Genomic DNA, 15474 nt, shown 5'->3' with positions numbered 1-15474 from the left:
GGTACAGGAAAATATTACTCAGTCTTCAAGTAAAAACAGAGTTCCTCAAGTCCCAGCAGTACTTACCAGAGCAAACAATTCTAGCACTCCTATAAAAAATAATTATTATATTGTATTTATTATATTTCTTGCTACAGAACCTCTGATGTAAATAAGAGTGCTTCCCTCTCTAATCAAACACAGTAAAAATATGCAGTACTTCACAATTGCTGGCCTAAAGAGCTCACAGTCTAAATAGATATACTAAGCAGAGAGCAGGGAAGAGTGGTAAAACATGAAAGCATAGACAGCAAAGACAGCGAACATCATGTGACTAGATGTGATTATTTCCTAGCATATCTAGACTGTATTTCACATATGCATTCCACAACACATAAGTTGACAAAGAAACAAATATACTGGGGTGATGATCTGAGAAAACAGAGTTTTCTTTTTGTGAAATTTTTCTCCGAAAATGGAAATAAACATTGGAAACATAGTAAATACTAAATTAAAAGGTCTGGTGAGACATACAGTAATACTACGTATAGACCCTCAGTAGTATAACCAAGGACTGCAATTGATATATTGTGGCTTGCTATTAAGTAAATAAAATGGTTTCAATCATATAAAACATAAGGAATTTAATTTTAAGCAAAAGTATTATAACTTTTTGAAAGACTATCTTGATGCAATTAATTTTTGCTCCTATATTATTTGAAAATTACCTAGTAATTCAGCAACCATATAACATTATAACATATTTGCAATAAAAACATTGTTCTGATTAAATGCATGGCTAACATTAAATGTGTCAAATAGCCTCAAATGCTTAAATTTAAATAGGTGCCTGAAATGCTAATCCTGAAAAGGTACATATGTATGTACATTAACTGAAGTACTCTTATATGCTGCAGTGTAAATCCTGGATATTTAAAAATGGTACTTTTGTAATGATGATCATATTTATATAGTATTATTTATTCTGTCTCTTTTTCATGTAGAACCCTGTACAAATTATGAGTCACAGGTCTGAACACAAAAAAGACTAAATAATTATGACAATAATTCTGATTATGTCTGTGCGATCAAATAACATCAATTGCAGTTGGGTTTATTTTTCCCTATATAGCCTCTCAAAAAAGGCTTTCAGATGAAAAACAAACCCTCCTTTAGGTACAGACCTTCATAAGATTCTATCTCCTTGTCTCCATTGTCTAGGAAAATTAACAAAAACAAAACAAACACACACACACACAAAAAAAGGGAACCAAAGCACAGAGGTTAAAAACAACAGAAGTTTTATAAAAGATAAAATATGCATGTTAAAAAGGATTAAAAAAAAGGAGCGTATATGGCCATTTAGACTGATTTTGCACAGTCATCCAGTTACCAGAAGTGGAAGGGTGAAAGTGTATTTGCTATCAAAAATGTGTTTATATACCTCTATTTCTAAACATTTGGGAAAAGGTCTCCATTGACCAGTGCTTTTATAAGACATTAAAGATAAGCACAATTACAGTACCAGTTAAACATGAATCATGAAATATCTTGCTGGCCTTTCCTATTTTAAAGATTATTTCCTCTCTTCTTGCTCCTCCTGTTTCAAGATGCAGAGGTTTCATATTAGCAAATTAGCAACCTGTAACAGACTCCATGTGAACCCACAAGTGATCAGCTATGCTCCTAATCCCCAACGAGCCAGAGTTTTATCACTAAACATACAAAAGAACATTTCCTGTGCCTGCTGAAGTCAATGACAAAACACCTACTGAGTTCAAAAGGAACAGGATCATGCTAATACTCAGTCCATCTTGGTTCGTGTGTATTGCACTGCTGATGATTATTGTACTGCTGATGATTCATTTCAGTCAAGACTATTGTAGATATTAAAACAGAATAGAAGAAAATACAGTACAAAATATAATACTACTATCAAATCCTAATTCTGCAAACAAAACCTCAAGAGATTTCAACTGTAATGACAAAAGATAAATAATAAATATAATCAACCTTCACAAGCCATTTCACAACGTCGTTAAGGATAAAACCATACACTTACTTCTTTCCAACGTCCCCTTTGGTGGGAGCTGTGGTAACTGCCTGCCCCTTCGCCCTACTACTGGAGTACTTGATGGACTTGTCTGAACAGACCCAGTTCGAGGATGCGACCTATGAGACACATGTCAAAAAAAACCACAGCCATTAAATGACAAATGCATCCTTAAATATCAAGAACTGATAACATGACTAAGTAGGCTTTAGATCACTTGGGACCCTTGCAGTCTCAGAGTGAAACTATTATCTCTTTCCACAAAAAGACCTGATTAAAAAGAGAAATTTCTCCATGAAAAAGAAGAAAGCCAAACTAAGGCTGAACATCCATAAGATTCTTGTTTGTACAGTCAAGCCAGAAAATGTACTGTGTGTAAATTCATGTGCATATGGATGTAATACCCACGTACACATAAAATTATCCACAAGTCAAATTCAACAATCTTTGCTCAGCTTCTATTTGGTTAAATAACCATTGAGTGGCAATGAGATTACAGGGATTAATTTAAACAAAGTATTAAGCTGAGAAAAGACACTGATATTTGACTCTAACTCTCACTGGGGATTTGATCTTACTAACTCCAACTTTCAGAAAACAAAACAATGGATTCTGTAGTTCTAAAATCAGGAGAGGCATTACTGAACATCAGCTAGACCAAAATGTACTCATCTTTTTATGGTATTGTGTTTATTTAAGCTAAAAGTAATGTATAGATATCTTCAAAATGTCAACCAGTAAAGTATACCACTCAAACAGGAACAATACAGACTATGGCACAGTAAAATGTAGTCAGAGAAAATGGTGGTTAAAATGGTAATTAATAGACAAAGTTAGCGCAGTCCATTTAAAGAAACTTATTTTAAAAAAAAAGTTTCATTTGATGTTGTTATGATGGTTGTTCCATAAGCGATGTCTGATGAACACAAATGATTTCTCATATTATAAGAGAAGAATATGATCGTTATGAGGTGCTTTATGTGGGAAACCATCCAGGATTCCTGATAAATGAGAAATCACAAACAAATGTAGTTAAATACTGTTAGCAAACAATTTGCAATGGCAGCCACACCATTATATCCAGAGTAGAATATAAATAGTGTGTTGGCATTGAAAGGGTTAGTATCTATTGCTACTAGTGATCAGCTAAGGATGAGGCGATACCAATTAGCTACTGGGAAAATAAAATGGTGAGCTGGTGGGGCAGAAGGGGATTAGTCTGATTGATTTGTCTGTTTCACCTCGGTAAGGCAGGTGAAGGAGGGGCAGATCTTCCAGTCATTAATGAAGGCATCGACCTGATGAGGTTTGAGTCAGGACGTTCTGTGGATCGGGAGCGGGAGTTGGTCCGCTCTAGCATAGGACGTTGCTCTGTTGATCTGGATCTTTGATATGGCTGTCTATCTGCTGCTTCACAATTCCTGTAATGTTAGTCAAAAAGCAGCTCAGTTGACCTTTGACTTTTCTATTAATTATAAAATATGCTGCATGACACTGGTTTGGAGCAAATAATTTTGTTATGTACATTTGGGGGGGGATAAATCTTCTGGGTTCGCTTCTTGGTAACATACATTTTTTTTATATATGTGTGATTTGGCTTGCTCCATACTTTTGATAAATGAGCTGAAATGTTTCCAATGTCTCAGTAATGACTATCTATGCAATAGTCTGTTTCCTGACCATTTCTGCATAAAAATAGTTATTTGTTAATTAATACATCAACCTTGGAGAAAAAGAATAGCTGACATAATATTAAGTCTCACTAAATCTAAGGACTCATTTAATTGTGCAGTTTAATTGAGCATTTTTACTCACATGATTAGATTTTTACAGACTGCATTATCTTTAGAGGTAGTACTCTTATTCCAGATGTTATAATTACCATGTAGCACTGTTAACTATTATTAGACTCAGGATATCTGTCAAAATACAGGCTAGGCTATAGTGATGGATTCATACATGGTGCTCGGACTGTAGTCAGATTAAAATCTGCAACACTGGTAGTACTTGCAGAGGTTCCAGCAACTGACAAATTCTGGTTTGTAGTAAAAAAAAAAAAAAAATATTCTAACCCACAGCCTAAAGAACTGTGCAAAACAGCAACGGAAAAAGTTACCATTAGAGTTGCAACAGGGAGAAATTAGACTGAGTAAAATAGAATTTCTTGATCAAGCAGTCTGGTCTTTACTATCTCAGTAAATTAATCATGCCATTACTTTCAGAAAGTAATCAAGCCCCACTTTTTTTCACAATGTAATTGGTCTGTTTGCAAGGAGTAATATTTGCTAGCAATATCCTAAAATACATAAAATCAAGGATATTTTAAAAGTAAAATCCATACCCTGATGCAGCTACTTATTAAATTCACACTCCTCCCAGCTCTCCTTGAGTAACTGAACAGCTACAGAATACAAATGGAGAACATGTACCCTTCAGGACTTTTCCTTGAGCGAAGTCATGCATTTTACAATGAAGTCAGTTAATACAAAGAGTGACTGAATGGTGATTAAGTGTAACAAGAAGCCGAATTTTAATTAGTATCAAAAAAGAAAGAGACATACCACAGCCTCATTATGAAGAGACTTATGTTATTAACAGCATTTTATTTCGAAAAACCGTATTGAGACAGAGTATAGTTGTCTCTAGGGTGGCTAACTTTGCTGAATGGGTTGATAAAAGATTCATTAAAATGAATGTCTCTTCAGGCCTTCCATGAGTAATAACTGGACTCCTACAGCATATGAAGGAATTGCCACAGACAGGTTCAGAATAATACCATTCACCATGAACCTACATCTATAAGCTCCTAACAAGCAAGCACACCACAGTGACACACATAATGGTAATTATAAGCTGAGGTACTAAAGATTGGAGGAGAAGTACAATGAGCCTGGCACAAAACCACAACAAAATTACCTCACTTCTTCTTCTATCAGTTCTGTTTCTGAATGGGAAGCTTCATCGGCAAAAACATCCACTGTCTCGCTTCTTTTACATTGTGGATAGACAAAGAAACACAACCTTAGCTTTGATACCAATGTGGCTGTTTAAGAGAGGTTTCAATGCTATGGAAGGTGAGAAAGGTGTCATCCATCTGCATGATGGTTAAAAAAATTACCATGGGAATAAATTCTTAGTCTATGGGAATAAATACCAAGAAAAAATATTCCTAAATTCAACAAAGTTACAAAAGAGAATATTACCAAGGTCCAGACAACCCACCCCTACCTTGTTTACCTACATACTTAAGAAAATTAGCTAGCCCACAGAGTCTGTCACACACAGAGGGCTAGAACAACGCTTTTCCTGCCAGTGAGTGAGGGACTGCTGGAGCACACAGCAGCAGGGACTGGGCAATATGGCGAGAGGTATCATTCCGTTTTCTATTTCTCTCTCCTTCCAACAGCCAGTAGGACATACAGAGGAACAGGTGAGTAGCAACCACATGATTCTCATAAGCACTTCATGAGAAGTTAAGCCTCTTTCAGTTGTTACTCCTAAGGCCTCATTCTCTTTAGCTGTAGTGTAAAAAGTATTTAGGATGTAAGGGATCTGACCCATTGCCTGTATTAGAAGGCAGGGAGGCATTTTTACCATTAGGATCAATACTAACAGCTTAGTGGGCAGGTTTCGTATTCTGCAGAGCATCATGGAGCCACTATGCTAACCGCTATGCTAACAGATAAAGGCCTCAGAAATTTAATATTCAATAGTTAATACAGACATTTGGTTTTCCACAATCTGCAGCTGGCATTTACTTCAAATGGAAAACCAACCAGGAGTTCCTAATAGTGAAGGTGAACATGGATTTTGGCAGTGAACTCTTTGCTTTTAGATGAAGCTTTGACACCACTGTTGTTTGTGGACTGAAGACTAAGTCGAATCCTGAGGTGAAACTGAGTTGTATCCTTAAATTACAGCCTACATGATGCAAACCTCTCAGTACCCACAGCACCAAATAGACAACTATATAAGCATACTGACAGTCTTCACTTGAAAGATTCACTGTGTGGTTTTAGATGATACACATATCAATAACAACTCAACAGACAGTTTTACCGTCTGTTCTTTGTCCTCACATATTTTTTGTCCTTTTAACAGTAAACACGTGTGCTAAATGATCCAGGTCTTCAGAAATGAACTGTCCCTTTTATAGAAAAAATATCACTGCAATAACCTGCTTGGGCAGTGAAGCTCTTCACCTACCACAGTATACAACTATGCATTATTACCACAATCCAGCCATAAGCATGAAGAGGGCATTTTTAAAATGCCTCAGTGAATTAAAAACAGAAGTCCATAACTTTTCAGATAAAATTCTCAAGGCCTTGTGCTCCCAAGTTATCTAGATGAAAGTTTCCTTTTTTCTCATTATAATTCATATCATATGAATTACTGATTTTTAAAGAGGGAAATATAATAGTCTAAGCTAAAGTATTCAACATCTATGTATTTTAACGTATGCTAGAGCTGTTTATCTTTGCTAACAGACTTTTCATTATAAAAAATACAGTTAATGGAATGTCAAATAGTGGCCTCCTCCATTTAGTATTGACTATCGTGGCATCCTTCTACCTTTGCTAAGGAAAACATGCACGGTAGGTGGCCTATTCCCCTGTCAAAGTCTAGAAGACTTGTGAGCATAACTCTCCCCACCACTGAGGAAAGAGTACAGAAAATAAGTGTTTGCTCCTTAACCAAGCACAACTATCACTCTCAAACTGTTTGAGCTCTCTGTAACACACCATGCAGAAAGCTCTGTGAATATTCACAATCTAATTTTACATTCCAAACCCATCAAATATGAGAATTAGAATCCCACACTATTTAGGTACCACTAAAAATTCTAGTAACTACAGTATCTAACCAAAGGTGCTATGACATTTTGTTTTAACTACCAATTTATCTGCATCGTTCTATATTCATATTCCAGAAATTTCAAAAGCTAACTCTCTTCCCAATGCAGAAAATAACCATTTCTAATTTTTAATTTTTCAGATTTGTTACTTTTATTAACAAATAAAAAGGAGAATTTTCAACAAATGAATATGTTCATTGATCTAAACTGATGTATAAAGAAAGCCTTATAAAAGCTGAAAATTTTTGAACAGTAAGCAATCATAACAGCTTACAACAAAAATAAAAGTTAATTTTTCCAAAAAATAACTGAAAGCAGTTTATTTGAAAGCCCATATTAAATTCTTTTACTGTGTGCAAGACTTAAAAAAGCAAGCTATGAGATCATGCCAATCACAGTTTTAGTACTAGGTTGTTCTGGTAACAAAAAACTGAAGAAATAAAAATAGAATCACTGTAGTACAGTACACTACAATTCAGCTCCTAGTGCATCTGTTTTCATCTAGAAACACTGATCACAGAACAAGAAAAATACAGCAATACATTTTCTAATTATCATAATTTCAAACTCCAACTAATATACAATGGTAATACCTGTCAGTGTCTGTGGATGGCTGCTGGATTTCAATCCTTGGACATGTTATTCTTCTACTAGCTATAGGAACTTTGCTGTTTAGTCACAGACACAAGATCCTCTGTTAGCATAACATAGATAAGCAGTCTACAAACAACTGAGATTTCTAGTACTAAGTAAACTTACATTTGAGTCATAAGTATTGTTATGGAAAATGGGAAAATGGGAAGGAGCAGTATACTGCCAAATATCTAGATAAACTGGTGACGGGATATCTCACGAAATCACACATTTATACCTATAAAGAAACTTAATATAAAATTATGTGCTGCTATAGTTTTTAAAAGCCAGGAACGTAATGCTTTTAGGTACTCTTGCAAAATAAAGAAAAATAGGAAGCAAAGTAAGATATTTTTGCTGCAGTAATATTCTATCATGCTTTATATATATGCAGTATACTTATCTATACACATACAAGCACACATTGATATGATCTATTCACATGCACATTGCACTGGTGTGTATGTGATAACCACAGGTATATCCACGTGACAGTTACAGGCATGACTAAACTGTAACACGCCAGTATATGAACTACTTTTCTACCAGCTAACTCAGCTAAGCAGACAAAGCAAAGAAATCAGTTTCACTCCCAGGCACATTGTGCTCCGCACTGCTAGGCATAGACTGCTACAGCTACAGAAACCCAGTTCCTTACAGCTTGCCTAGGTATCTGTACACGGCACTGCAATCACTTCGGTGACTCTATTGTAGACATAACTAATCATGCTATCACATGATGGCATGGTAAAATTATAAAAATGTTTAAAGAAAGTACATATAACTATATCTATAGAGATACTATTACTCTCCAAAATATGTTTATCTATAGAGATACTATTACTCTCCAAAATATGTTTCATCATCAATAGACTTACTGAGGAAGAGCAAAGCCCTGCTTTAAGTAGGGAGTTAGACCAGATAGTTTCTTCAAGGTTCTTTCCAACCCCAAATAGTTTATTGATGCAGTCAGAGGTTTATGCTAGCTATTAGAATCAAATATCAATAAAACCAGTAAGTAGTGTCAACCCTGGAACAACTAAGACTGAAATGATGTGCTGAAATATTCGTATCCATTTTATCCGTAATATCAGACCAAATCAATTTTGTGTATTTTGGAGGAACAGAAAAGTAACTTGCATATTTGAAGGGTAAATAGTAAAAGTATGTAAGCAATTCCTTCTTCATAGAAAATCTCAACATCAAACAAAAAGAAGAACTGCTGAATGCTTTTGAGAAAGAAGCATGTCAACTTCCAGTTAACACTACTTGTAATGGCATTCAAATGAAAGCAAACGCAGTAAATTAGCTAAATTTCACTTAACTAGTTAACTTTAACTGGTTTAAGAATCCATTTCCAGTATTTTACTCAAAGGTAATTTCTCAAAAACATGAATCTTGCAGGCTACCATTTCCTCATACAGAGTTGAACCAATGAATGCAAGCAACATACATGTTGCCTTATGTCATACCAATTTATTTAGCTTACACTAACTTTATCATATGAACATTTATTCATATTTTTATTCTGTGCCTACAAAATGAAATGTTTGGAGGTATACTGTTACTACTAATTTAAAAGTCTGAGAGACTTAGGAAGATTTTTGCTATAATGTAATAAGTTAAGTGTCTGGTTTTGCATTATTGTTTCTGGTACTTGGGACATACATTTTTATTTATATAGCCTTTTATAGTGCTTTGTATTTCAACAACTACTTCCAACTTCCAGCATCTTTAACATAGACCCCCAGCTAACACGTATTAAAGAATCACACTGCAGGAACACATATCTCTGTCTTCATGAGATGACTCACTGAAGATCATGACAAGACTGATTAGCATTCAAAAGCTGGGAACTCAAAATTCTCAAAGAGAGCTGAAATCCTCTCCCCACACCCCCCAGCACAATTTTATAACTGAATATACTGCTGCAATTCTCTCTAAGATAATGACCTAAATTTTAATAAAAATACTAGAAATATTCAAAGTATAAGTTTTTCAGCTTTATATTATAAATTACACATATTTTCCCATTTCAGAATACAGTATTTCATGCACTGAACTTGAATGTTGTATGATAATGTATGAGCAATGACAGGAACATTCAAGGATTTTAATGAACATGTGTTTGATGACTGACGAGTAAGTGGTATGGAAGACAATGCACAGAGAAGCTTGAGAGAGAAGCAATGACAGACAAGCATTTCCTGGTAGGGCTTGAATGTCCAAATGCAGTTTAACAGAGCACTTAGACTACAGACTAATCAAGTGAATTAGCTGTAGGCTTAAAATTAAGCAAGTACCTAAATACTCCTTTGTACAGTGCAGTACTAAATTTGAAAAGTAGTTGGTTCTTGGTGGTTTTTGTGGGATTTTTTTCCCTCAGATCTTAAATACAACTCTATTTGTACATGGCACACTGTATTTAATTGGCCTCTTTTTTTTTCCAGTAACATTTTAAAAAACCAATAATATGGCAGATATTTAATTTGTAAATTATCACAAACAGGGATATACTGCAAATATGTGTCATTCTCTTCTTAACTTTTGGCAACAGACCTGTAGTTCTGACCTCACTGAAGTCAACAAGAGTTCTGTCACTTGGTAAGGGCAGGCTTTCAATCAGATCATTCCAAGATAAAAAGTTACGTAAGACTTCACTATCTTTTAAGCTCCTAAATTATGAATAAGCAAAATAGCACACTGTTTCTGTTAAATGCATTCTGTAAACCTGTTGATCTTAACAGAATCTGATCCATTTCAATAGTCTTCATTCTATTAAAACATGTTCTATACTTCACGGTCTACCTAAAGGTCGTATTGGTTCACAACAGATGTTCTTATCTTTTAGTCCTTTTTCCACAGATTTTTGGAGCTAAATTAAATAGGGACAAAGAGTACTAACAAATAAGTTTCATTTTCAAGTTATAAATTTGTTTTTTCCGCTGATATTTACCTACGTTAGTATTTATACAGTACTAAATCTAAGACAAGTAAAGTAAACCAGAACTGCTATCAAAAGCAAATACACAATCTTTGTTTACATTAAGCACTTTCCAGCCTTCTTCAAATGCTGTCCATTTTCAATACGCTTGTGCACATTCCAGGAAGAACTAATAAGCATGTCCCTTGCTGTAAGCACAAATTAAGTGTATACTTCAAACACTTAAAATTGAAGAGACAGCAGAGTGGGACTCCAGTTCAAAAAGCTAGGGAAGATATATGGTCTGAAGTAAGTCTCTGTGACTACACTAATGTCGAGCCAAACACTTACAAACCTCTCCTCTCTAGAGAGAAACTTGCATTAGAACATTGAAGGATTAATCGTTTTTTACCAGATTTTTTTAGTTTCAAGTCAACAATCACTTATGTTCTCCTTCAGTCTCTTAATTCCTTAAAGAGAATTCCTGTTTTAGTCAACATACACAGGATAAATATGGATCAGAATTTTACTTAAACAGCCTTAGGATTGCAGATTAACTGCAAGTAATCCCTTTTACGTACCTATCTTCTGTTTTCATTATATAGTATCATTTCATATGGTTTGTTATATAACTGAGTATAGTCTAATAGCCTTTCAATGATGTGATTTAGGTACATAACTATTTCTCCAGAGAGATATATTGACTTGCATCACCACAAAGGAATAAATAGAAACACAAAATTCAAAGTATAGTCAGTAATTAATTTACTAAAAATAATTATTTCAATATTCATGAACAAGTTACATGGTATTACGTATTTGTATGCACAAAATTATAGCATTTGAGACACCAATGTATAGCATTATTTTGTGTAATTTCACAACAAATATTTTTGAGATACAGTTTTATAACTCTCCGTCTTCATCAAGTAAAAGTTCCTCATAACTCTGTGGGAATTTCAGTTAAGAACTTCAGGATTTACCAGCATTTTGGACTCATACCATATGTTTGTTTTAGCCAGCGAAAATATGCCACCGGCATACTCCTGCTCCTAGTTACAAGATATGAAAGGGCAGAAAGAAGCAAGCTCTGTGCACATTCACAAAGGAAGTAAGTAAAAATAAAGAAGAAAAATGTTGCAAGAGCAAAAAGAAAAGGAGAGAGAAGCAGTAAAGTCTAATAGCAGGGAAAATCTGTGTGCTCCCTTGATCAGCAGCCAACTGCAGCTGGGAAGAACTGAAGGTTGTAAGGTACACAGCACTTTGCAGGGGTTATGCATCAATCACATAGGAAGACAGGTTAGACAGCTAGAACTGGGATTATTTCTAAAAGTAAAAAGTATTATGTCTCAAAGACACATTCGCCATCACTGTGCATGTAGGCAGGTATTACCAGTCAAAAAGCCCTTTTTTCATTAAAGCAGCCCTGAACAGCAAGAATACATTTTAAAAATAGTTCAAACATAATCAATGTTCTTCTTCTACTTGTAACTGAATAAAACAGCTTAATCTTGGAAAAAAGACAGGTACATAAATGTGCCTTAGTCCTGAGTCAAGACATACATCAAGAAAAATATAATTATTAGGAATAACTTTGGTACAATTATAAATGAACTCTTATTAAAAGATTAGAAACATATTTTAGCTATATCTGTAACACTACACTCTTTACTTACCCATAATTTTCAGCTGAACCATTGACTACATGATCTGCCCATGAACTTGCACCATTGTACCACCTTTACAATGCAGTTAAAATAAAGAAATGTTATAAAGAAACATATGTATTATTAATAACACTCTAATTCATATGACATGGCCATTTCTCAATAAAATGAGAAGCTCTCCAAATGGTTCCAAATAATTTTGTACATTTCCTATTTCCTCTCAGGTATGAAGAAAATCATATCTTTTAAAATTAAAACCCAAGCAAATTATGTTTAACTTTTAACTTTCCTGATATAATTCTTACTATATTTCACCTTTATTTTTGTCAGCAGTTTAGCAATGAATTTCAGTTCCATAAAGACTACCTGATCCTTTATCTTTTCTTACAGAAAAGTCTTCATGTTTTCAATGGCTATTGAGTTCGTGAAATAATTGAAAAGTAATTGTGGAGATACAACATTAACAAAAATAACATTCTGTGTAGCAATAGTTTGAAATACTGCTTTTAACATCAAATATCTTACTTTTTCAATTTTTTTTTTCTATTTGATAGGGTGTTTTTTTCTTACAGTTACTTAAGAAGCAAAAGAAAACTCACTTCACTCAGATCAAACAATGAAGACTGATTAAATTTTATGCCTGTATTATTCTTTCAGGTACTGAGCATGGGCTACCTAAATATTTGCAGCATCATTTCAGCAAATCAGTCGAAGACAACATAAAATGCATGTAGAACCATTGCCTTAAGCAGAACCATTGAGAAAAGAAATAACGGGACAAAAAACCTGCTTTCTATTCAGAAAGCAGGGGATAAACAGTTTATGTGCCATTACTTCAGTATATGAAGAGTACATACAAATCATCCAACATTTGGTTAAGGAGTTTCAACTGGATCCCTGGAGTTCCATATTTTCAGGATCTTGCCTAAGTAAAGCCTTGGCAATAGTCCCACTATTCAATGATTTCCACAGGACAGTGAGTGAGAAGTAAGGCAGGGATTTTCAGAAAAGATCAAGGGACCACCAGATTGTCAACTTGGATATAAACCTTCCTTTGTATACTGAAAATCCTAGCCAAAGTCTGCGGGATAAACTTTTTAATAGCTTTAATACACTTATCTAAGAGTTGTCATGAATCTGTTCCTGGGAATCACAGCAGTGTTCTTTGCATGACTCCATTTTCTTCCACACTTCTCAGATTTCAGAATCTGAGGTTTTGCAGTATGTTTACAAACTAAATAACCCCACTCCTGGTGGTCATTACGTTGACGGGAGACAGTATGGAGTGCAGTATACGTAAATGTCGCTCAGCTGCTCTTGTTTCTTCTATGTCAAGTTGGATGCTAAGGGGAATGCTTTTTTTGCATGGTTTGTAGCCAGATCAATGACTGGACGAAAGTTACTTTTGTTTACTCCTTCAGTTTTAGATTAGATCTATATTTGGTTCAATCTAAATTAGAATACAGCTGGAGAATGACAGGTATATCTTTACACTCTCCCTGATCATCCGTATCCTTAAAACGGAAGCCAGTCTCTCCAGTTAGCTAGTATTTTAAGTAAGATTCTCTGTAAATATACTTTATTATAGACACCATAAATACATAAGCATGGTTTTAAAATCACAGTGCACTTTGGTTTTTTTAAATAAGACTGTATTTATTCATAGCAATCAAATAAACGCAAAATTTCTTCCTTTTAGTTAGAAAATAATCCCTGCTTTACCTACCCCCATACTGTAGACAAAAATCAGACATTGACTTAATGATGGACAGAGAAATATAAAAGATCTAATTGTGCAAAGGGAGAGGAACATCAGCTTGCTTCTTTCTTCAGATTTCATTGGGTTTGGACTTTGCATAGCTCTTTATACATGAAATGCTGTTATGAAATAACTATTTCCAGAGATACTCTAAAGGTTTTCAGATTACATGTAAAATTTTAGTTATATTATGCTCATTGTGATACGCTATATGTATACCAAAATTTAGGAGAACAACAGTGCTTTCAGTCCTAGCACAGCAAGCACCGAAAATCTATTTGAAGGCATTCAGTTACTCCTTTTTTAAGTCAACATGGGCAGTAACATGTCAAAAGCTGAGGACCTTCTTGAGTGACTCAAGCTATTAAAAGAATGAACTTGAGGATACTAAATTGTCCTACAGTCACTCCTAGTGACTGAAAAGGCTAGCCATTAGAAATATGCTGCAGATAAGTGGGGAAAAAAAGTTGTACCTAGCTGTTCTGTACTATTCAGTTTTCCTCCTACATCTAATGAATAAAATTTTTTGCAAGTTAAGAATTATGCTTAAAAAAAATTCCAAAGTCAAATTAATGGAAGGTTAAAAGAAAATGAGGTATGTAAAACTATGGAGATTAGTTGTTCTGTATTCAGAGAAATACTGCATAAAGTGCACTGTAAATTTAAATATCATTAGTCTAGGCCAATTAACAATTTTAGACTACGCTTCAGAAAAAATTTATTATTCAACTTTAGCTATTTTTACTATATAAATTAAAATACCTTTCAGGAGTATAGGTTGTGTCGTCATAATATGAATTAGGCACTCTTCTCTCCTGCCTAGTCCTCCTGAATATGGAATAAACAGCATAGATATTTCAGACATTTTAAAGCATGCTTCTTTCATGATGTTTTCCCTCACTGTATTATTAAGATAGTAATGAAAACAGACCACATTTATCTACAGTTCAGTAGTATATTCTGAACATATATTTTCATATCTATGTCATTTTAAACTTCTACCTTCAAATTATATTCAGAAATAATTAACAACAGATTAAGAACACTTCATCAATGCACACATATTTCATAGGACTGAAAAGTTACATCAATTGGAAAACAGTATTTGAGCAACTGAGATATTTCACCAGAAATAGGATACTGATGTTAGAAAAGTTGGTAAAATGAGAGTCAGAAAACAAAATGGAAGCAAAATTTTGTTTCCTTAACTGAAGCAACAGAAGTTCTGCCTGAAATAATCCTCACGTCCTGCACAAAATGTGCCCAAACGAGCTTTTATTGAGTTCCAAACACGAACCTCAAAGGCTAAGTGAAAAAAAAGGCGAAAATAGCACATAGTGAGGTGTTCTCAGTGACTAAGCTGAGCTCTGAGGTAGGTAAGTTAAGAAAGAATTTCATACAGTGAGGTTTTCAGCAGATTTTTTTTTGGGTGGAACTGCTAATATTTTAATTGTAAAAACAAAATGGATGCAAATCTTGTAAAGATTAGTCTGTCATTAAGATCATGTGTGTATCAGCCAGTTTAAACTGGGTGACTGTCAAATTATGAACTAGCCTGTATAACTCTATAGGATTGTGAATTGTCCGATAAAAATAAAAGCG

The 15474-nt window shown here is 34.4% G+C and overlaps 1 protein-coding gene across 39 annotated transcripts in view; it reads right to left on the bottom strand.

The window, feature by feature from the left end:
• RIMS2 (regulating synaptic membrane exocytosis 2) overlaps positions 1-15474 on the bottom strand; it is a 478829-nt gene that overhangs the window by 132989 nt on the left and 330366 nt on the right. For 23 of the 39 annotated variants that reach the window (XM_086465565.1, XM_086465576.1, XM_086465563.1 and 20 more), the window contains 2 exons: positions 3274-3453; positions 2042-2151 (listed from right to left, as the gene is read on the bottom strand). In XM_086465565.1, the coding sequence (XP_086321691.1) occupies positions 2042-2151; positions 3274-3453 (290 nt within the window). Of the gene's footprint in view, positions 1-1163; positions 1197-2041; positions 2152-3273; positions 3454-4948; positions 5021-14634; positions 14701-15474 lie in introns of all 39 variants that reach the window. The other 16 variants (XM_086465581.1, XM_086465569.1, XM_086465591.1 and 13 more) reach the window with 5 other exon arrangements.

This window comes from Leptosomus discolor, chromosome 5, assembly GCF_034619465.1.
Source record: "Leptosomus discolor isolate bLepDis1 chromosome 5, bLepDis1.hap2, whole genome shotgun sequence".
Lineage (NCBI taxonomy): Eukaryota > Metazoa > Chordata > Aves > Leptosomiformes > Leptosomidae > Leptosomus > Leptosomus discolor.
Note: the sequence above shows the minus strand (reverse complement) of the source record. Positions and strands in the feature narration are given on the sequence as shown.